At 51.2% G+C, this 23,187-nt stretch overlaps 1 protein-coding gene across 3 annotated transcripts in view; it reads left to right on the forward strand.

The window, feature by feature from the left end:
• Positions 1–23,187, forward strand: part of LOC119966780 (arf-GAP with SH3 domain, ANK repeat and PH domain-containing protein 2-like) — a 173,167-nt gene that overhangs the window by 101,301 nt on the left and 48,679 nt on the right. For all 3 annotated transcript variants that reach the window (XM_038798766.1, XM_038798770.1, XM_038798761.1), the window contains exons 12-16: positions 4,803–4,890; positions 6,269–6,317; positions 7,651–7,817; positions 11,050–11,183; positions 20,447–20,541. In XM_038798766.1, coding sequence (XP_038654694.1) covers positions 4,803–4,890; positions 6,269–6,317; positions 7,651–7,817; positions 11,050–11,183; positions 20,447–20,541 — 533 coding nt within the window. The remainder of the gene's footprint in view (positions 1–4,802; positions 4,891–6,268; positions 6,318–7,650; positions 7,818–11,049; positions 11,184–20,446; positions 20,542–23,187) is intronic.

Below are 23,187 nucleotides of genomic sequence, written 5' to 3' on the forward strand. Positions count from 1 at the left end.
CTCCTGAGTGGGCAAGGAGATCCAGAGTCTTTTATGTCCATTTGGACACCTGCTGCTGGAGTTCCAGGATGTTGCATGACAGCGTCCTGCAGATCTAGTGTTGGAAATACCTGTCGATGAGGTGTGACTTTTAGAAGGTCTCGGTGATTTCGTCGAAACAGTGTTCCATCGTCAGACTGCACAACGTAGGATCGTGCCGATATTTGGCGGAGAACCGTCGCCATTTTAGACCAGCCCCCAGCCGGGTGTCGCAACCTCACCGTATCGTTGATTGCCAATGGATGCAGTACTTTTGCCTGCTGGTCATAGTGCTGCTTTTGCACTTGACGTTGGTGACGCATCTTATCCAGGACAGGCGAGTGATCGGGATTGGTGAATTGTAGTGCCAGTAATGTTGTCCGCACATCTCTGTTGAAGAGCATTTGAGCCGGTGATAGTCCAGAGCTCAAAGGTGACGAACGGTATGACAAGAGGGCCGAGTGTATGTCGGACTTTGAGTCCACAGCCTTGCTGATGAGTTGTTTGATTATGTGGACACCTTTCTCCACCCTGCATTCGATTGCGGAAAGTGTGGACTCGACGTTACATGCTTGAAGTTGTAGTGCTTGGCGAAGTCCATCCAGTCCCAGCTGGCAAAGCAAGGACCATGGTCGGACATGACCGTCTGTGGGATGCCATGCCTGGAGAAGGTTTCTTTGCAGGCCTTGATGACTGATGCCGCTGTGAGATCCGGGAGTTTCAGTACTTCTGGAAAGTTGGAGTAGTAGTCGATGAGCAGAACATAGTTGCGGCCCATGGCGTGGAACAAGTCAATGCCAACTTTGTCCCACGGTGACGTGGCCATCTCGTGCTGCTGTAGTGGCTCTTTGCATTGTGCCGGTTGATGTCTTTGACACGTGTCACAGGTGAGCACCATGTTCGTTATGTCCTCGTTTATCCCTGGCCAGTAAATGGATTGTCGTGCTCTCCCTTAGCACTTTTCGGCACCAAGGTGCCCCTCGTGAATCCTGCGGAGCATGTCCGCCCGGAGCGCCAGTGAGATGACGATTCTGTCATTCCGCAGTATTATGCCATCCACCACGGACAGTTCAGTCCTGACGTTTTGGAACTGTGGGCACCGCCCATTTGGCCAGCCATGCTGAAGGTTGTGTATGACTTGAAGGAGGGTGGCATCCTCCTGTGTCGCCTGACGAATTTACTGCAGCCTCTCGTCCGTTGCTGGGAGTGTCTCCTTGCACCACTGTGCATGAGCTTCCACATCATTGATGGAAGCCAGTGGCGGGTTGTCAGCGTCCATGGCTCGTGATAATGTGTCAGCTATTACAAGGTCCTTGCCAGGGGTGTAGACCAGCGTGAAGTCGTACCTCTGCAACTTCATCATCATGCGTTGTAGGCGCAGTGTCATATCATTTAGATCTTTGTCGATGATGTTTACCAGCGGCCTATGATCAGTTTCCACGAGAAACGTGGGGAGACCGTACACATAGTGGTGGAATTTGGTCACGCCTGTGATCAGCCCTAGGCACTCCTTCTATCTGTGCGTACCTGCATTCTGTGGCGGTCATCGCTCGTGAAGCGGAAGCCACTGGGACCCAGTCCGACTGGTCATTCTGTTGCAGTAGCACAGCACCAATTCCATGTTGACTGGCGTCGGTGGAGATCTTTGTAGGTTTTGCCGGGTCAAAAAATGCGAGCGTTGGAGCTGCCCTCAATTGGTGTCTCAGATCATCCCATTCATCTTGGTGATGTTGGGTCCAGGCAACTCCGTGTCCTTCCTTGTCACTTTCCTTAACGCCGTCGTCCGTGCTGCTAGGTTCGGTATGAATTTGCCGAGGAAGTTGATGAATCCCAGGAATCTTAGCACCGCTTTCTTGTCATGTGGTCTCTGCATGCTCTGAATTGCAGCGATCTTCTCAGCGTCCGGCTTCACCCCGTGCTCTGATATTGTGTCACCCAGGAAGGTCAGAGAGGACCGTGCAAAGGTGCACTTGGCCCGGTTGAGCTTCAGTCCAAAGTGGTGGATCCTTTGGAAGACTTGCTTCAACCTCGCAATGTGGTCTTCCTCTGTCGTTGACCATATTATGATGTCATCCACATAGACACGGACGCCTTCAATGCCTTCTATCATCTGCTCCATTATTCTGTGAAATATTTCGGATGCAGATATAATGCCAAAGGGCATCCGATTATAACAGTACCTTCGAAACGGCGTGTTGAAGGTGCACAGCAGGCGGCTGGACTCATCGAGCTGCATTTGCCAGAAGCCCTGTGAGGCATCAAGCTTGGTGAAGATGCGAGCTTGTGCCATTTCGCTCGTTATCTCCTCTCGCTTGGGGATAGGATAGTGTTCCCTGCGAATGTTCTTGTTCAAGTCTTTGGGATCTAAACAGATCCTGAGTTCACCAGACGGCTTCTTAACACACACCAGCGAGCTGACCCAGTCAGTCGGCTGTGTGACTCGTGAGATAATGTCTTGAGATTGGAGACGTTGAAGTTCAGCTTTTAGCTTGTCCCGCAATGGAGCCGGCACCCTCCGTGGGGCATGAACGACCGGTATGGCATCCTCTTTGAGCAGGATTTTGTATTTGTAGGGTAGCGTACCCATGCCAGAGAAGACGTCGGGGTACTCGCTGAGTAGCAGCTGTATGTCATCGGCAATGCGTGATGAGTCAGCCGCGTGCATGAAGATCCTTTGAATTAGCCGCAAATCCTTGCAGGCTTGAGCACCTAGCAGTGAGGATCTTTTGTCATCTACAATTTCAAATCGTAGTCCTGTTGTAACTGTTTTGTTGGCAACTTGTAGGTGGCAGGATCCCTTTTGAGGTGATCTGCTTTCCGTTGTAATCAGTTAACTTGCATGCAGCAGGTAACATCACGTGCGTCTCTGGGACGGATGCGCGATCTTTGCTCGTCATCAAGTTTGCGGACGCTCCCGTGTCCAGCTTGAACGTGATGGGGAAGTCATTGACTTGCACCGGAGCACTTAATTCGCTTGCGGAGTCGATGGCATGCACGTGTCGAGGTTTTGTTGTCAGCTCCTGTGGTTCCGCTGTGGCGTTTATAATTCCAATGCCGTACGTGCTCTCCCAGGAGTGGAATTCTTCGTGGTCGGAGAAATTGTCTTCGGGTGCCGGAGTGTCCATTACATCAACTGTGTGTACTTTAAAGTTTCCATGCCTTTGCATTGTTGAGTAATATTTGGCTGCGGACTGACATTGGGAGGCAAAATGGTTCATTTTTGAGCACTTTCTGCACCTTTTTCCTTGTGCAGGACATTGCCCTTTTAAATGGGCGGAGCCACAGTAATGAGACGTCATGCGTATGTTGCGTTCGCGCATGCGCAGTGCGACTTTCATTCCAGGGCCAGTATTGCGAGAAGTGCGCATGCGCGTACCGAGTACTTCCGGGGTCGCGTCTTTCGGGATGGCGCGCATGCGCAGACGGGCCGGCAACCGGAAGAGACGGCCTGTGAGGAGAGGTCACCATTTTCACATCTGCCTCGTGGTGGGCACTTGTAAAGATACTGCTTTTCTATGCTCGGCAACTCGGCCTAATCACTTGCAGCCCTGAGCTCAACTTCCGTCCTGCCCTGCTCCCCTGCTTCTCTAGCCAAAGTGAGCGAGGGCGGGCCTTCGGCGTCACTCTTGTATGTCCCCGTGCTGCCCCCTGGTGGTACTTCCATTTCCCATCAGCCCCTTCTGTACACACTCAGGCGAGGATCACTACAGTTTCAGTATCCAATACTTTGCATTTTTAATGTCTCTTCCTTATCCAGTTACGAGGCTTGATGGGAGTCTGGATGCAGACGTGGGCACGATTTTAACGGGACAGTAACAAAGTCCACTTTTAGGGGCGTTTAGTGGAGTTTTTCTCAGCGCCTGCAGGGCTGAGAAAGACCCGGCTATTTAATGTCACTTTGTCGTTTGGTCTGGCCTTGCGGAGTATTCCCCGCCAAGGCTGCATTTGCATAATTTTCTGCATTGACCAGCTCAGCTCACCAGTGTAGGAAGATGGTACGCAGATTGGGGTGCCATTTTTAAATGCCACCCGATCTTTTGACTCCCCTCAGCTACCCCACTGGGGCCTCCAGACCCCCCCGACTGCACCCAACTTACCCGTTACAGGTTTCTCGAGCCCCCCCTCCCACCCCACCTCTTAAGGCAAGGCGCCCCTGGAATTGATCCTTAACACGAGCAACCTGGCACTCGGGCACCTTGTAACTACCAGCCTGGCACCCTGGCAGTGCTGGGGTGCCAGGTGGCACGTCCAGGTGGCAGTGCCAAAGTACCTGGATGCCAGAATATGGCACGGACATATTTAAGTGACCCATCATGCTAATTTGGATATCACCATGCGAGGGCGAGATCCAGATCGCGAAATCTGGTGAAAATCCATTAAACTTCTCGAGACGTTTTGAGCATCACGAATCTTGTGCAAGGCCTCTTGTGAGATTCAACGGCCTTGTCATGTCACCAAGTCGGGTGCGACAAAGCCACTAAATCATGCCTGATGTCTCTCTCTTCATACTCTCCTGAGGGTGATTTGTTTGTTTCTCATCCCTACCCTGGAATGTGGCCTTGCAGTTTTGGTAAGTTTTCTCCGTCTCAGTTGAATTTACATTTTCAGTCAGCTGAAGTTGAAAAATCAAAGGAATACATTCTCGTACCAACATGCCTGGGAAGAAGTACTGGCTTCTTCAACCATGGAAGAGATTTGAAATAAACATTTTGTGATTGGTTTCAAGTTATTGCTGTTTGTTCCTGTTCTGTATTTCACACTTTATTGTGTAACTCCTTCTTCAGATCAACAGGCCTCCAGCCATGCTCAAGCTGCTGACCTGTCAGGTGAAACCAAATCCTGAAGAAAGAAAATGCTTTGATCTTATAACACGTAAGTGTGATTACTGCACCACATGAAACACAGTAAAGAAATAACTTTCATTTGTGTAGCACCCTTTACGACTTGGGTATGTGCCAGTGAGCTTTACAGGCAATTTATTCATTTTAACGTGTTGACTTATGAAGAAATGCAGCAGACAATTAATGCAGAACAAGTTCCCACAAACAACAAGGAGATAAATCACTATTTAGTTGGTTGGGGAATAAATATTGGCCAAAGACACCAAGGAAAGTTCCCCCTGTTCCCGTTCAAATAGTCTTATAGGGTGCGATCTACCCAAACAGGAACAGAGAACCATAATGAGTGCGTTTAGCCGGGTGTTACCCAGCACTGGGAGCACCAAGAAACCCCACACTATTGAACAAGACACTGCTCCCATTTGGGTAGATTTGGGCCCTCAGTGGGGAACTCCCCGACACCACCATAGAACATAGAACATAGAACAGTACAGCACAGAACAGGCCCTTCGGCCCTCGATGTTGTGCCGAGCAACGATCACCCTACTTAAACCCACGTAACCCGTATCCCAACAATCCCCCCATTAACCTTACACTACGGGCAATTTAGAATGGCCAATCCACTTAACCAGGCTTAGTCCCATTTCCTTCACTGAGGAGCTCCGCTTTCTGCCACTCCTCAGTGCAGGAGGAGATCAGGACGCCATTTAAAAATTGTGTCCCAACCTCTCGAACCCCAAACTCCAACTCACCTGCACAGGGCATCCCTGGGCCCAATCCCCGCTGTGAGAAAAAAAGCCAGCTTGGCACCTTGGCACTGCCAGCCTGGCACTGCCAAGGTAAGGTGCCCAGGTCATATTGCCAGCTGACAGGGGCACTGCCAGGCTGACAGCGCTGGCTGGTACCAACAGTACTAGTGTGCCACCTTGCCCAGAACCTGGGGGCCTCCAATCCCATGGGAGACCCCCACAGGTGCCGTTGCATCTGGTCCCCAATTATTTGCCTGAGGTTATATCCCAATGCCTTGGCTAGATCATGGGAGATCATGGACTATCTGTCTGACTCTAATATGCAGTTTTGAGAAAAAGTGATCCGCCCACAATGGGCGGGATTTACATCACAATGTTTGCAAGATCGTGTTAGACCTTGTGAGGCGTGGAAAGCCGGGTAGATTCCAGATGGATTCTCGGCATCTACCGGCCATGTTGAACTGCCTTTCGGGGATAACGCAGCCGGTAGATCGCACGCATACAATCTTTTGCATGCACCTGAGAGGGTGGGAGAATATCTCATCTGAAAGACAGTGCGGCAAACTCTCGCACATTGTGGTTTGGTGCTCAGATTTGTAGAGTTTTGGACTGAAGCTGTTCCGCTGTACTTTAACCCTTGATATTGTGTTTATTTTTGTACAGATAATCGAACCTACCACTTCCAAGCTGAGGACGAGCAAGAATGTCAAGCGTGAGTAAAAGGGTGGCTTTTGTATGACAATAGGTACACTGGGTACCTATTGGGTATCTATTGTCTGGTGTATTGCTACATCAGAGAGTAGGAGGAAAAGGGCTCAAAGGCAGCCATTGTTAACATGGTGCGTTTCCATTTGCTGCCACTGAGTAGACTTGGCAGAACCCCAACATTGAATGATGCTTTATGTTCGAATCGAGCCAATAGCCACATTTTCGGGCTTTATGCAGCAAGAAGCTGGGACATTTCTTATGAAGCTACAAAGTACTTACTGCACAGAACCGGTCCATTCAGCACAAAAATGCCTTGCTGGTGTTTGTGCTTAACAAAAACCTCCTCCTGCCTTATCTAACTCCATCCAGGCAACCTGCTTGATTGACAAGAAACCCACCTCATTAAGCATTCACTCCCTCCACCACCAGCATACAGTGGTAGCTTTGTGCACCATCTACAAGATGCACTGCAGTAACTCACCATGGTTCCTCTGACAGCACCTTTCAAATATGCAACCTATACCACTTAGAATCACAGAATCCCTATAGTGCAGGAGGAGACCATTCACCTCATCTAGTCTGTACCGACCCTCTGAAAGAACACCCTACCTAGGCCCACAACCCGCCTTTTTTCCGTAGCCTTATCTAACCTGCACATCTTTGGACTGTGGGAGGAAACTGGAGCACCTGGAGAAACCCCACGCAGACATGGGGAGAAAGTGCAAATTCCAAACAAACGGTCACCCAAGGCGGAAATAGAATGTAAGTCCCTGGTGCTGTGAGGCAACAGTGCTAACCACTGTGCCATCGTGCCACCTCAAGAATAAGGTTAACAGACAATTAGGAGCACCATCCCTCCAAACTCCCCTCCAAGTCACACCCCACCCTGACTTGGAAATGTATTATTGTTTCTTCATCATCACGAGGTCAAAATCCCAAGAACTGCCTACCTAACAGTACTGTGGGTGCACTAGCACCACAAGGACTAGCGGTTCACCACCACCTTCAAGGTCAATAGGCAATAAGTGCTGGCCCTGCCAATGACCCACAGCCTTCTGACTCAGTTAAGAGTGCTACCCACGTGAGCCACATCTGGCACCAGTAACATAATATGTCACATACAGAAGTTCTTCTTGTTTCTTGCCTGTAAGCATGCACCTTCATTGAGGTCACAGCTGTATACAGATCTATTTAGTAGCTTGCTGGCACCCAGTTTCGATTGGCACTGAACTATATTCAGTAAAACTGTGCTCACAGGCGTGGCTTGTTGTGGTATTTGCAGAGGCTGAGCCAGTCTGAAATATTCATAGCCAGCACATTTGTTCTTGTGCTTTCAGATGGGTTTCTGTGTTGCAAAACAGCAAAGAGGAGGCACTCAACAACGCCTTCAAAGGAGACATCAGCAATGGCAACAATGACACGGTCCAGGAACTGACCAAATCGATCATTGCTGAGGTCAAAAGTATGCCAGGAAATGAAGTATGCTGTGACTGCGGAGCAACAGGTAAATGACTCCTAGGAGCCTGTTTGTCTGTTGACCTCACCTGTTTTGGCATGGGGTATGGGGCCTGCATTAATGCAAGTGGCTATCACCCCCAGTGCCTGCTCTTGTGTAGGGATTTTTATTGGTGATTGGGGTTGACTGGGCATGTTTTGGAGGTTGAGCGGATTACTTTGATCAAAGTGTGAAAAATAAGGCTTGACTGCTGTGCTATTAAATCCAGCTTGTGTTTAAAAGTCTGGATTTTGAGTACAATTTTTAATTCTAATTGCTGATTACCAAAATTTGAACTGTCCTGGAGGAATAAACCAAGAAACCTGCAGGACCCAAGTGTTGATTAGGCCCAATTTTCATGCAAGAGTCAATGTGGGCTCCTTGTATCCACTTCCACTGAAGGTGTGGAGTCCTCTGGCTGGAACACACTGGCAGGTTTCAGGATGTTTCAGGACCAAGGGCACCGAGAGATCTTTAATGTGTGTCTGACTCTTGGCTCAGTCTAGTGCCTCTATTATTGCAGAACTGCTGTGGAGCGCTAGTATAAGTTGAGCTCAAAGTCCAAAAAAATAATTTAGAGTACACAATTCTTTTTTTCCAATTAAGGGGCAATTTAGCGTGGCCAGTCCACCTACTCTGCACATTTTTGGTTTTGTAGGGGTGAGATCTATGCAAACACGGGGAGAATGTGCAAAAGCGGACAGTGACCCAGGGCCGGGATCGAACCTGGGTCCTCGGCACCATGAGGCAGCCAGTTTTAAACTTCTCATCCTTGTTTTCCAATTCTTCATAGTTTTGCTCCTATCTTATCTCTGTAAGCTCCTTCACCCCTTGCACATTCCTGATTTTTAATTGTTTTGGCAGTGGCGGCCTTGACCTCAGCTGCCATGGCCCTAACCTTTGACATACCCTCTCCACCTTTTGAGATGCTCCTTAATTATCTACCTTTTTGACCAATCCTTTGGACGCCTCTCCTAATATCTCCTTGCATGGCTTGGTGTAAAATTTCCGATTGACAAATCCTATGAAGCACATTGGGACATTAAAAGTGCTATATATCTGCAAGTTATTGACTTTCTACCAGCTCCCAGTGAGAATTAGCATTGACCATGCGTAGTGTATGCCATTTTAGGCGGGGTTGCTCCTCTGCTGATTTTAGGTGTTCGCTAGTTTAGTAGATGCTATCTCCTCCAGGTATGTGAGACCCTCTTTCTTTTGATACATTGGTAATGCTTCAGAAGAACAATCAGAAATTCCAGTCTATGTTTCAGTTCTTGAACTGGTGGCTGGGATGATGCCGATAGAGCAAAGGCTTTAACCAGTGGTGCATCTTTAAGATACTCAACCACAGTTGGATCCCATGTTTGGATGAGGTTTATCAGGTGGCATCTGCGAACTTGAAGCTTTCCTGCATCCAAAGGTCAGTCAATTGTTTATGTAGACCACAGCTAGAAGATCCCCACAGGGGGACTCCAACCACTGACATATAATGAAATTATCTGACTTAAGATTGAGGTGTTGCATTGCACTTGAGCTTGGGCAACCTACACAATGCTACTGATCTCAGCTATTCTAGTTCGGGGAACAAATTACAGATACCTAAGGGGAGTTGTTGCTTTGTGAAAGGACTCTTGCTGTTGCACTTGAATAATGGCTGCAATCGAGGGCAGCACGGTGGGGCAGTAGGTTAGCCCTCCTGCCTCACAGCGCCGAGCTCCCAGGTTCGATCCCGGTTCTGGGTCACTGTCCGTGTGGAGTTTGCACATTCTCCCAGTGTTTGCGTGGGTTTCGCCCCCACGACCCAAAAAGATGTGCAAGCTAGGTGGATTGGTCACGCTAATTTGCCCCTTAATTGGAAATTTTTTTATTAGGTACTCTAAATTTATTTAAAAATAAATAAATAACGGCTGCAATCTACTGGCCTTGTCACGCCCGACTCGGGACACGATGAGGCCGTTAAATCTCATGAGAGGCCGCACGTGAAATTTAACAACCTCATTACTCCTGGTGAGATCGCTCCAGGCGTCAAGATCTGAATCCTACCCACAATGGGCGGGATCCAGATGTGCATATTCAAGCATGCAGGTCAAGCTTGGAGATCCCGTTTAGCACTGGTCTCCACCAACATAGATCAGAAATACCGGCACTTAAGTGGGTCTCCCAGGCGATCCGGAGCCCTTGGATGGTTGGGCTCTAGGCAGGGTGGAACCCGAGCATCCCTGATGCCACCCAAGCATCATGGCATTGCCTGTCTGGCACCTACGCAGTGCCACCTGGGTGCTACCCTGGCACTGCCAGGGTGCCCAGGTGGCACATTCAGGCTGGCAGGATCTCTTCCTGCACTGCCGAGCGGAGCAGGAAAAGGGACTAAATGCAGACTTGGCAGGGCATTCCTCACTGTGGCCCAGAAATGAAGCAGAGTCCCATTTAATAGCAGTGTCGTTCTTGGCGCTACTAGCATCGGGAAACACCCGGCTAAACGTGCCCGACCCGGGACTTTATTTCATTTCTTTTAAATCACGCCCAACATCTTTAACATCACAAAATGTTCCAAGCGACTTCATAGGAGTGGAATCTGATAGAAGCTGATACCGAGTCATATAAAGAGATACTAGGAGGTGACCAAAGGGTTAGTCAAAGCAGGAGATTACACTGGAGTAAAGAGAAAGAGGTGAAGAGGCTTATAGCGGAAAGTCCACAACATGTGGCCTGGCAGCTGACACGGCTGCCAAGGATACAGCAAGAGAAATTGGGGAGGTATAAGGGGCTGGAGTTGGAGGGATTTATTTTTATTCTTTCATGGGATGTGGGCTTCTGGCAATGCCACCATTGTTGTTTATCCCTTGAATTCAGTGGCTTGCTGGACCACTACAGACGGCAGGAAAGATTCAACCACATTACTGTGGAACTGGAGTCACATGTAGGCCACACTTGGAAAGAATGGCCAATTTCCTTCTCTTAATAGGTCTCAGAGGCAGGAGGTTACAGAGATGGGAAGACAGGAATCCATGTATTATAAACCCAATGGCTATGGCTGAACTGATCAAAGTGTCCCTGAGATTTGATGGATTTTCATTCCTGCTTTAGCGTCCTTGATTGACTTCATTGGAGAATGGGGGAGCTGGGTGGAGCCAGGTTGGGATATTAGATCCAGCTGGTCCTTGTTGATGTAACATCTGATTGTATGTCGAGTGTTCTGTGTTGCAAATAAGTGTAAATAATCCCACTGATTTTGTTCTAGATCCTACTTGGCTCTCCACCAATCTGGGCATTGTCATCTGCATTGAATGTTCTGGGATTCATCGAGAGTTGGGTGTACACTATTCCAGGATACAGTCTCTCATGCTGGACGTACTGAGCACATCTGAACTCTTGGTACGTCAGATATCCTGCTCCCAGTCCCTCTGGTTGTCTCTCCTTTTTCTCCTTCAAGTCACATATCACACCTCCTGGATATCCCACAGCACCTGACAGACAATGAAGTACTTGTGCAGTATAGTCACCATTGTAACGCAGACAATGAAGCAGTCATATTGTACACAGCAAGGTTTCACAGATAGCTGTATGAGGGGGACCAAATAGTTTGTTCTTCGTGATGCTGGATGGGAGGTAAATATGAGCAGGATACTAGGGAGACGTCTCCTGTCCTTTGAAATAGTGACCTCGGGACCTTTTTCCCTCCACTTGTGATGTCTCATCCGAAAGACAGTGGGCGGTCTCTCCGGCCTCCAACACGCTTGTTTCTCGGTGGCAGGAGGTAGCACGCCATTTGCTGGCAGCAGGGCTCTCTGCTCCAGCCACTGTCAATGGCAACTCCAACCGAAGCCACCCCTGGCCGCCGGGAAACCCGTGGACCAGAGATTCCTGCCGCCAATGAATGGCCAGACCGAGTCTTCCAGCCAGCATTCCTGAAATATTGAGGGTATGCTGTGCTGTCAGTGGAAGTATCGGCCTAGATTTTATGCTCAAATATTTGGAGTGGGGTCACTCTCTGTGTGGAGTTTGCACTTTCTCCCTGTGTCTGCGTGGGTTTCACTCCCACAACCCAAAGATGTGCAGGTTAGGTGAGTTGGCCATGCTAAATTGCCCCTTAATTGGAAAAAAAAATCTGAGTGGGACTTGGCCCCCATAATCTTCTGATTCAGATGCAAGAATTCTACCAATTGAGTTTATGGCTGACGCCTGAAATCCGAAAGTTCATTGAATCTTGTGGCAACATAGTGAAGCTTGACCCTCATTATCTGATACGATTTTTTAATTTTTATGTGAAGGACACATGATATCTTTGTTCCTCCCTCCCTGCCCTCCTCATTCAGCCTGGAAATCTTGGGATAAGTTACACTGCCCTAACCTAACATTAACTCATGACAAACTAAGATTCTGGAGGTTACCATTGACTAGAAACTGAACTAGACTCTCCATATAAATACTGTGAGCGGTCTTTCAGTTGCGGCGATGCAGGGCTAAGCCGCATGTTCGGTGGCTCCCGCTGTTTTTGGACTTTCGAGCTCTTTTAAGGGCCCGCAACAGCGCTGTTTTGCCTTTGGTGGGAATGCAGCCTCTGTGCTTGGTGGCCGGTGGATGGGCTGGACTAGAAGTGGAGCGACCAGAAAATCAACTTTGCAGCAGAAGAAGGTGTGAGGCAGAAAGGACAAGATGGCGGCGGGCGGGGAACCGGCAGCGTGGCAGCAGGGGGCGAGGGATCAGCCGGAGCTGCTGCTGCGCTCCTTCCAGGAGCTAAAAGCTGAGATCCTGGAGCCGTTGAGGGCATCACTGGACAGGCTCGGGGCGACTCAGACGGCTCAGGCTGTGGAGATTCGGGAGCTGCAGGAGAAGGCTTTGGAGAACGAGGACGAACTCCTGGGCCTGACGGTGAAGCTGGAGTCGCACAAGGCGCTTCACAAGAAATGGTTGGCAAGGATGGAGGAAATGGAGAATCGCTCCCGCCGGAAAAATCTGCGGATTTTGGGCCTCCCGGAGGGGCTGGAAGGTTCGGATTTGGGGGCCTACGTGGTCCTGATGCTGAACTCGCTGATTGTCGCGGGGTCGTTCCGGGGACCCCTGGAGCTGGAGGGTGCCCATTGGGTGCTGCTGCGGAAGCCCAGGCCGAACGAGCCGCCCAGGGCGGTGCTGGTCCGCTTTCAACGCTTGGTCGACCGTGAGTGTGTGCTTCGTTGGGCGAAGAGGGAGAGGAGTAGCAAGTGGGAGAACACGGAGATCAGGATCTACCAGGACTGGAGTGCGGAGGTGGCGAAAAGAAGGGCTGGGTTTAACCGGGCAAAGGCAGTGCTCCACAAGAAGGGGGTCAAGTTTGGCCTGTTGCAGCCGGCATGCCTGTGGGTCACCTATAAAGACCGAAAACTTTACTTTGACTCCCCGGAGGAGGCCTGGATTTTTGTCCAGGCAGAGAAGCTGGACTTGAACTGGGGGTGGGGGAACATTGTACACAGCCCGGAAGCTTTGTCCTCCTTGATATCCTTTTGCTTTTTTCTTTTTGGTTCTATTGGACGATGTTTTTTTGCTGTTCTGTTTTTTCTTGTCTGCGTTTCGGGACTGTTATCTGTTTACTTGGGTGTTTTATCTTATCATGCTGGGATTTTTATTATTTCACTGGTTGCGGGTTTGGGTGGGGTTCGCGGCCCTGTTGGGTCATGTGCCTGTCTTCCCGCGTTTTGGGTCGGGGAGGCGCGGGCTTTTCTCCTACGCTGGAGAAGCAGGGGGCGGGGTCAGCATTGGGGGAATGGGTGTGTGATACTGGAGAGGGTAATTGGGGTGGCGGGAGCAGCCGGGGTCAGCAGGAGTCGGCTGACTTACGGAAGTACAATGACTGGAGTTACGCAGCTGGGGGGGGCCTAGCTTGGGGAGGGGGGGGGGTGGGAGGTTTGGGGGGGAGGGGGAAAGAGGGGGGGGGATACCGGGTTGCTGCTGGAATGGCCAAGAAGGAGCTGGAGAGTGTAGAGGGGGTCGGGATGGGGGTCTGTCGCTGTGGGGAACGGGCTGAGCGGGGGGCGCGGGCACGTGGCGGATTACAGAAGGGTGAAGGCTAGTCGACGGGGGAGGGGGGCAGGTGGCCCTCCGATCCGGCTGGAATGTGAGGGGACTGAATGGACCGGTTAAACAGTCCCGCGTGTTCGCGCACCTGAGGGGGCTGAAGGCGGACGTGGCTATGCTTCAGGAGACGCACCTTAAGGTGGCGGATCAGGTTAGGTTGAGGAAGGGGTGGGTGGGCCAAGTGTTTCATTCGGGGCTGGATGCAAAAAACCAGGGGGTGGCGATCCTGGTGGGGAAGAGGGTGTCGTTTGATGTGCGAATGTGGTGGTAGACAGCGGCGGGAGGTACGTGATGGTGAGCGGCAAGGTACAAGGGAAGCGGGTGGTGCTGGTCAATGTATACGCCCCAAATTGGGATGATGCGGGTTTCATGCGGCGCATGTTGGGCCAGATTCCAGATTTGGAGGCGGGGGGGGGCCTGGTAATGGGGGGGGATTTCAACACGGTGCTGGATCCGCCACTGGATCGATCCAGTTCCAAGACGGGTAGGAGACCTGCGGTGGCTAAGGTGCTGAGGGGGTTTATGGACCAGATGGGAGGGGTGGATCCATGGAGGTTCGCGAGGGCCAGGGAATTTTCATACTTCTCCCGTGTGCATAAGGCCTACTCCCGGATCGATTTTTCCGTTTTAAGTAGGGCGCTGATTGCGAGGGTAGTAGACGCTGAGTACTCGGCGATAGCCATTTCGGACCATGCCCCGCATTGGGTGGACCTCGAGCTGGTGGAGGAGAGGGACCAGCGCCCGTTGTGGCGCTTGGAGGTGGGGCTGCTGGCGGACGAGGCGATGAGGGGGCGGGTTCGAGGATGTATCGAGAGGTATCTAGAGGCCAATGACAATGGGGAGGTCCGAGTGGGGCGGTTTGGGAGGCGCTGAAGGCGGTGGTTCGGGGGGAGTTGATCTCCATTCGGGCCCACAGGGAGAGAGGGGAGCAGAGAGAAAGGGAGAGATTGGTGGGGGAGATGGTGAGGGTGGACAGGAGGTACGTGGAGGCCCCGGAGGAGGGATTTCTAAGGGAGCGGCGCAGCCTTCGGGCTGAGTTCGACTTGTTGACCACCAGGAAGGCGGAGGCTCAATGGAGAAAGGCTCAGGGTGCGGTGTACGATTATGGGGGTACGATTATGGGGAGAAGGCGAGCAGGATGCTGGCACACCAGCTCCGTAAGCGGGATGTGGCCAGGGAGATTGGTGGTGTTAAGGATCAGGGAGGAAATGTGGTGCGGAGGGGGGTAGACATTAATGGGGTCTTCAGGGACTTTTATGAGAGACTATATCGGTCCGAACCTCCGGCGGAGAAGGGGGGGATGGGGCGCTTTTTGGACCGGCTGAGATTCCCGAGGGTGGAGGAGGGATGGGGTGGAGGGTCTGGGGGCGCCAATTGAGCTTGAGGAGCTGGTCAAAGGGATAGGGAACATGCAGTCGGGGAAGGCGCCGGGGCCGGATGGGTTCCTGGTTGAATTTCACAAGACGTATGCAGACATGCTGGGCCCCCTGTTGGTTAGGACCTTTAACGAGGCGAGGGAGGGGGGGGCTTTGCCCCTGATGATGTCTCGGGCGCTGATCTCCTTGATTCTTAAGCGAGACAAGGATCCCCTGCAGTGTGGGTCATACAGGCCGATCTCATTCTTGAATGTGGACGCCAAGTTGTTGGCAAAGATCTTAGCCACGAGGATTGAGGACTGTGTGCCGCAGGTTATTCACGAGGATCAAACAGGGTTTGTGAAGGGGAGGCAGCTGAACACTAATATACGGAGGCTCTTGAACGTTATAATGATGCCTGCGGTGGAAGGGGAGGCGGAGATAGTGGTGGCGCTAGATGCGGAGAAGGCCTTTGATAGGGTCGAGTGGGGGTACTTGTGGGAGGTGCTGGAAAGATTTGGGTTTGGGGAGGGGTTTGTCAGTTGGGCGAGGCTGTTGTATGAGGCCCCGATGGCAAGTGTGGCCACGAATAAGAGGAGGTCGGAGTATTTTCGATTGTATCGAGGGACAAGGCAGGGGTGTTCCCTGTCCCCCCTACTTTTTGCGCTGGCAATTGAACCCCTGGCTATGGCGCTGAGGGAGTCGGGGGATTGGAGGGGGCTGGTCCGGGGTGGGGAGGAGCACCGAGTGTCGCTCTACGCGGATGACCTTTTGTTGTATGTGGCGGACCCGGTGGAGGGAATGCCGGTGGTGATGGGGATTCTCCGGGAATTTGGGGATTTCTCAGGGTATAAGCTTAACTTTGGGAAAAGCGAGCTGTTTGTGGTCCACCCGGGGGACCAGGAGGGGGGGATTGGGAGGCTCCCGCTGAAAAGGGTGGCGAGGAGCTTCAGGTACTTGGGGGTTCAGGTGGCCAGGAGCTGGGGGGCCTTGCGTAAGCTAAACCTCACAAGGCTGGTGGAGCAAACGGAGGAGGAGTTTAAGAGGTGGGACATGCTGCCGCTGTCTCTGGCGGGTAAGGTGCAGTCAGTCAAGATGACGGTGGTCCCGAGATTTCTGTTCCTGTTCCAGTGCCTCCCCATCCTTATCCCGAAGGCCTTTTTCAGGTGGGTTAACAGGAGCATTACGGGATTTGTGTGGGCGCATGGGACCCCAAGGGTTAGAAGGGTGTTTCTGGAGCGGGGCAGGGATGGGGGGGGGGGAGGTGCTGGCGCTGCCCAACCTCTGTGGGTATTATTGGGCAGCCAACGCAGCGATGGTGCGTAAGTGGGTAATGGACCGGGAGGGGGCAGCATGGAAGAGGATGGAGATGGCATCCTGTGTGGGCACGAGCCTGGAAGCGCTGGTAACGGCGCCGCTGCCACTCCCTCCAACGAGGTATACCACGAGCCCGGTGATGGTGGCTACCCTCAAGATTTGAGGGCAATGGAGGCGGCACAGGGGGGAGGTGGGGGCCTCGATGGGGTCCCCGATACGGGGGAACCACCGGTTTGTTCTGGGGAGAATTGATGGCGGGTTCCTGAGTTGGCACAAGGCAGATGTCAGGAGGCTGGGGGACCTGTTCATAGACGGGAAGTTCGCGAGCCTGGGTGAGCTGGAAGTGAAGTTTGGGCTCCCCCCGGGAACACCTTTTGGTATATGCAGGTAAGGGCGTTTGTCAAGCGGCAGGTGGCGGGGTTACCCCTGCTGGCGCCGCGTGGGGTCCAGGACAGGGTGCTCTCGGAGGTATGGGTTGGAGAGGGGAGGATCTCGGAAGTGTACCAGGTGATGCAGGAGGTAGACGAGGCCTCGGTGGGGGAGCTGAAAGGTAAATGGGAGGAGGAGCTGGGTGAGGAGATTGAGGAGGGGACGTGGGCGGATGCCCTGGAAAGGGTGAACTCCTCCTCTTATTGTGCGAGGCTTAGCCTCATACAGTTTAAGGTACTGCATAGGGCTCATATGACCGGGACAAGGATGAGCCGGTTTTTTGGGAGCAAGGACAGGCGTATTAGGTGCTCTGGGGGCCCAGAAAACCATGTCCATATGTTCTGGGCATGCCCAGCGCTGGGGGAATTTTGGAAGGGTGTAGCAAGGACGGTATTGAGGGTGGTAGGATCCAGGGTCAATCCAGGCTGGGGACTCGCAATATTTGGGGTTGCAGTGGAGCCGGGAGTGTAGGAGGCGAAAGAGGCCGGTGTTCTGGCCTTTGCGTCCCTAGTAGCCCGGCGGAGGATTCTTCTTCAGTGGAAGGATGCGAGGCCCCCAAGCGTGGAGGCCTGGGTCAATGATATGGCGGGGTTTATTAAATTGGAGAGGGTGAAATTTGCCCTAAGGGGGTCAGTGCAGGGGTTTTTCAGAAGATGGCAACCATTCCTAGATCTCCTGGCAGAACGGTAAAATCAAAAGGTCAGCAGCAGCAGCAACCCGTGTGTGTGGGGGGGTGTGTCTTAGTTTTTGTTTTGGGTTGAATCTTTGCCAACGACGGGCGTTTACTTATTGTTTCTCGTTTGTATATATGGGTGGGGGGTTGTTCTTTTTGTTCTTAGAATTTTCTGTTACTGTTTTCTTTTTTGTGAAAATGTGAAAATTTGAATAAAAATTATTTTTTAAAAAAATACTGCGAGTGCAATCTACCGTCCGCGTCCTGCCTGAACGGGGGAGTGCATGCTTAAGTAGCTTTAGAACTCACTTCTATGTGCTGAGACTGAATCTAACTGGCTCCCGGCATCTACCGGCCTCTCCAGGGAGACACCCAGTCGGAAGCTATTCAGTACTGGTCCACATAAACATGGACCAGGTGGAACAGCATCTGGGAGGTCACCCAGGCCATTGGAGGCACCCGGGTGGTCGGGTACAGGGTAGAGTGGCACCCTGGCTTTCCCCTGGCATCTGAGCACCTTGGCACTGCCTGGCTGGCACTGCCAAGGTGCCTGGGTGGCACTGGCAGGAGCACTGCCATGTTGGCAGTGCCTGGGTGCGTGGTAGCACTGCCACGGGTCAAGGCTTGAGGCTGACCATGCCCATGAAAGGAGAGATGGGGGAGGGTATGAAGGCTGGGGAGGGGGGTTGAAAGGGAAGGGGGCCTGGAAGGGGAGGGGCTGAAAGGGTGCATGGGAACACCTGAAAAGGGGGGCCCTCAGCAACCCTATAGAGGGGCATCCTAATTTGGGGGTGTGGGGTAATGCCCATGTGTATGGGGGTGTGGAGAACTCTCCAGCTCACTGAGAGATTAGTGAACTTTTTCAAAATGGTGGCCCGATCTCTAAGGAGCCAGTCTAGCCAGTGAGTTCTGCTCCCCAGTGATGAAAAAAATTCTAAGTGTGGGCGAGCCCAGTGAGAAACTCCCCAGGGCCCATAAAAGTGACTAAGTGTGGTTAGGTAGCGGTGGGGAACTCACTGACATAGCCAGGGAGAAACTCCCAGCAAAACCCGCCTGGAATGACACTTCAAAACTTTTCTGTTGCATCATGCCCTGTGGCTACCAGGGCAGGTCACAGGCTAGGAATGATGCAGCAAGTAACTCATCTCCTGACACCCCCAAAGCCTGTCCACCATAAGGCACAAGTCAGGAGTGTAATGGATACTCTCCACTTGTCTGGATGAGTGCAGCTCCAACAATACTCAAGAAGCTCAACACCATCCAGGGCAAAGCAGCTTGCTTGATTGCTCCCTTTCCACAAACATTCAAACCCTCCACCACGGATAAACAGTGGCAGCCATGTGTACCATCTACAAGATGCACTGCAGTAACTCGCCAAGGTTCCTCAGTTACCATCTTCCAAATCCACAACTGCTACCATCTAGAAAGACAAGAGTAGCATGGGATAACCACCACCTGAAGGTTCCTGACCAACTCACTCACCGCCCTGACTTGGAAATATATCATTGTTCCTTCACTGTCGGTGGGTCAAATTCCTGGAACTTCCTTCCTCACAGCACTGTGGGTGTACCTACACCTCAGATACTTCAGCGGTTCAAGAAGGCAGCTCACCACCACCCTCTGAAGGGCAATAAATGTTGTCCTAGCCAGCGATGCCCACATCCTGTGAATGAATTTAAAAAATTAAAACCTGGTTCCTATCTGCCTACTCTGACTCAGCAGCGAGTCACTCAGGAGACCCCCCCCCTCCTCCCCCATCGCTCTGCCCCTGCCTTGAGATTAGGTCGAGACCTGTGCCCGTTCTCGTGCCAAGGATTCACATTGGCTGCTGGTCATGGCCACTCTGTCCAAACCTTTTGATGTGGGTAATGTCCAACTTGTCAAATCACCCCCTCCCTCAACTACCATTAATCATGTTGATAAGGACAGGACTGTCAAAGGGTCAAGGAACTCGAAACGTTAACTCAGGTTCTCTCCTGGTAGATGCTGGAATTTTCTGGCATCCTCTGTTCTTGTTTCAGATCCCAGCATCCGCAGCATTTTACTTATTTTAGTAAATATCGTGGACTATTCAGCTCTGTGGAGCATCACATGTTCGTTCAAAACACGCACACTTGCTAAAGAGCAGAAGTAAGAAAACCCCTACCACCTGTCTGTCTTTCCACACCACCACCTCATGACCTTTAGGCCAATTGCCATTATTCTACACCATTTCTGATCAGCTAACTCAGCATCGACACTCATTCTGGGATCTCCCTATTCTGTTGGCTTCATCAGACTGACTCCCTTCAGGTTTAAATGCCTGTCCTTTTGTGATTCTTTGCCCATTGCAAGGGAGCTTTCCACAACAAAGATTTGCAATAACCTTATTCCAGAGTGCTGAAAGAATGTTTCTGTGTTTGAACAAAGAATGCTTCTTATTTCTCTTATCATGTAAGATCTGCTCTGGAAAGGCGTTTTGGGCAGTGTTTTGGAAACTAAATGCTGCCAAGGTGATGTTTTGCCGCAGAGTGTTGGCTCTGTGCCCATTTGACTAATTCACTGAAACCTTTGAGCAGTAATGAAAACTGCATGTGACTGTGTCTGTATGCTGCAGGACTCTCGTGGGTGGCGCACACCTATGGTTCTGGTGGCGCAATGTGGGTGGATGGAATGGGGTGGCATGGTGTGTGGTTGCCGATGACAAGCTGTGTATATATGGCTCTGGGGTGGCACTGCATCTGGGTGACAGCGAGGATAATAATCCATTGATCTGCTAACTTGCTGTGCACTCCACATGTGTGGTTAACCCAGTGCTGTCTTGCTTTGTGCAGCTTGCTGATAATATCGGAAACACGAGGCTGAATGAGATTTTCGAGGCAAATTTGCCAGCTCAGTGTGGGGTAAAGCCCTGTCCAACCAGTGACATGTAAGTATCACATTCTACCCAGTGTTGTGAAATGAGAGTTAGAGTTTGCAAATAATGGACTGGATTTTAATGGGGACTGTTATCCATCCAACCCCCTCCACACACACACACACACCGGCTACAAAAATTGCCAGATGGGGGCCAGAGATATTTAACAGTCAATTGGCCACCAATAGACTGGAGGTGGGATTCTCCTCCTCCCCCCCCCCCCCTCCGCCGCCGCCCAAGGATTGGGGCGTACCACCTTGGAACTGGCGGACAATCACAGGCTGACAGCTTTCCAGTACCAGCGTTGCCAGCTCTGGCCACAGCTGGTATCGCATTTTGGGGCTTGAAGAGACCAGCCACATTGAATCACGACTTTGTAAGTATTTGGGTGTCTCACCGGCTGCCACCGGGTGCCATGTGGGGCACCAGTGACCAGCGCTTGATAGGGAACATTGCGGGGGTGGTGGGAGTTTGGGTACATTGTGGAAAAGGCCTTCCGAAGGGCTCAGGGAACCTGTTGCAGTGCCTCTGCTCCCCCACCACGTCCCCACACACATCAGCCCGCACCAGGACACCGACTGGGCTGCGTATTTGGCGTAGGCCTCTTTTACTGATGGTTGAATCCTGGTGGTGGTTGGCTGAGGCTCTTAAGTGTGTATTTATTGTCGAGTGGCCCACTGGCAGACAAGTTGTCCAATACCTCAAACACCACGTGATAGCGAGGCTAGGAATAGGGAGAGAGTGCAGTTGAACACGTGGCTGCAGGAATGGTGTAGGAGGGAGGGCTTCAGGTATTTGGATAATTGGAGCGCATTCTGGGGAAGGTGGGACCTGTACAAGCAGGACGGGTTGCATCTGAACCAGAGGGGCACCAATATCCTGGGGGGGAGGTTTTCTAGTACTCTTCGGGAGGGTTTAAACTAATTTGGCAGGGGAATGGGAACCGGATCTGTAGTCCAGCAACTAAGGTAGACGATAGTCAGGATGCCAAAGCACGTAGTGATGCAGTGGGGAAGGTAACAATGACAAAGGAGAGTACTTGCAGGCAAGGAGATGGGTTGAAGTGTGTATACTTTAATGCAAGAAGCATCAGGAATAAGGTGGGTGAACTTAATGCATGGATCGGTACTTGGGACTACGATGTGGTGGCCATCACGGAAACTTGGATAGAAGAGGGGCAGAAATGGTTGTTGGAGGTCCCTGGTTATAGATGTTTCAACAAGATTAGGGAGGATGGTAAAAGAGGTGGGGGGGTGGCATTGTTAATTAGAGATAGTATAACAGCTGCAGAAAGGCAGTTCGAGGGGGATCTGCCTACTGAGGTAATATGGGTTGAAGTTAGAAATAGGAAAGGAGCAGTCACCTTGTTGGGAGTTTTCTATAGGCCCCCCAATAGCAGCAGAGATGTGGAGGAACAGATTGGGAAACAGATTCTGGAAAGGTGCAGAAGTCACAGGGTAGTAGTCATGGGCGACTTCAACTTCCCAAACATTGAGTGGAAACTCTTTAGATCAAATAGTTTGGATGGGGTAGTGTTTGTGCAGTGTGTCCAGGAAGCTTTTCTAACACAGTATGTAGATTGTCCGACCAGAGGGGAGGCCATATTGGATTTAGTACTTGGTAATGAACCAGGGCAGGTGATAGATTTGTTAGTGGGGGAGCATTTTGGAGGTAGTGACCACAATTCTGTGACTTTCACTTTAGTAATGGAGAGGGATAGGTGCGAGCAACAGGGCAAGGTTTATAATTGGGGGAAGGGTAAATACAATGCTGTCAGACAAGAATTGAAGTGCAGAAGTTGGGAACATAGGCTGTCAGGGAAGGACACAAGTGAAATGTGGAACTTGTTCAAGGATCAGGTACTGCGTGTCTTTGATATGTATGTCCCTGTCAGGCAGGGAAGAGATGGTCGAGTGAGGGAACCATGGTTGACAAGAGAGGTTGAATGTCTTGTTAAGAGGAAGAAGGAGACTTATGTAAGGCTGAAGAAACAAGGTTCAGACAGGGCGCTGGAGGGATACAAGATAGCCAGGAGGGAACTGAAGAAAGGGATTAGGAGAGCTAAGAGAGGGCATGAAAATCTTTGGCGGGTAGGATCAAGGAAAACCCCAAGGCCTTTTACACATACGTGAGAAATATGAGAATGACTAGAGTGAGAGTAGGTCCGATTAAGGACAGTAGCGGGAGATTGTGTATTGAGTCTGAAGAGATAGGAGAGGTCTTGAACAAGTATTTTTCTTCAGTATTTACAAATGAGAGGGGCCATATTGTTGGAGAGGACAGCGTGAAGCAGACTGATAAGCTTGAGGAGATACTTGTCAGGAAGGAAGATGTGTTGCGCGTTTTGAAAAACTTGAGGATAGACAAGTCCCCCGGGCCTGACGGGATATATCCAAGGATTCTCTGGGAAGCAAGAAATGAAATTGCAGAGCCGTTGGCAATGATCTTTTCGTCCTCGCTGTCAACAGGGGTGGTACCAGAGGATTGGAGAGTGGCGAATGTCGTGCCCCTGTTCAAAAAAGGGAATAGGGATAACCCTGGGAATTACAGGCCAGTTAGTCTTACTTCGGTGGTAGGCAAAGTAATGGAAAGGGTACTGAGGGATAGGATTTCTGAGCATCTGGAAAGGCATTGCTTGATTAGGGATAGTCAGCACGG

The sequence above is a fragment of the Scyliorhinus canicula genome, chromosome 1 (genome assembly GCF_902713615.1).
Source record: "Scyliorhinus canicula chromosome 1, sScyCan1.1, whole genome shotgun sequence".
In the NCBI taxonomy this organism is placed as follows: Eukaryota; Metazoa; Chordata; class Chondrichthyes; order Carcharhiniformes; family Scyliorhinidae; genus Scyliorhinus; species Scyliorhinus canicula.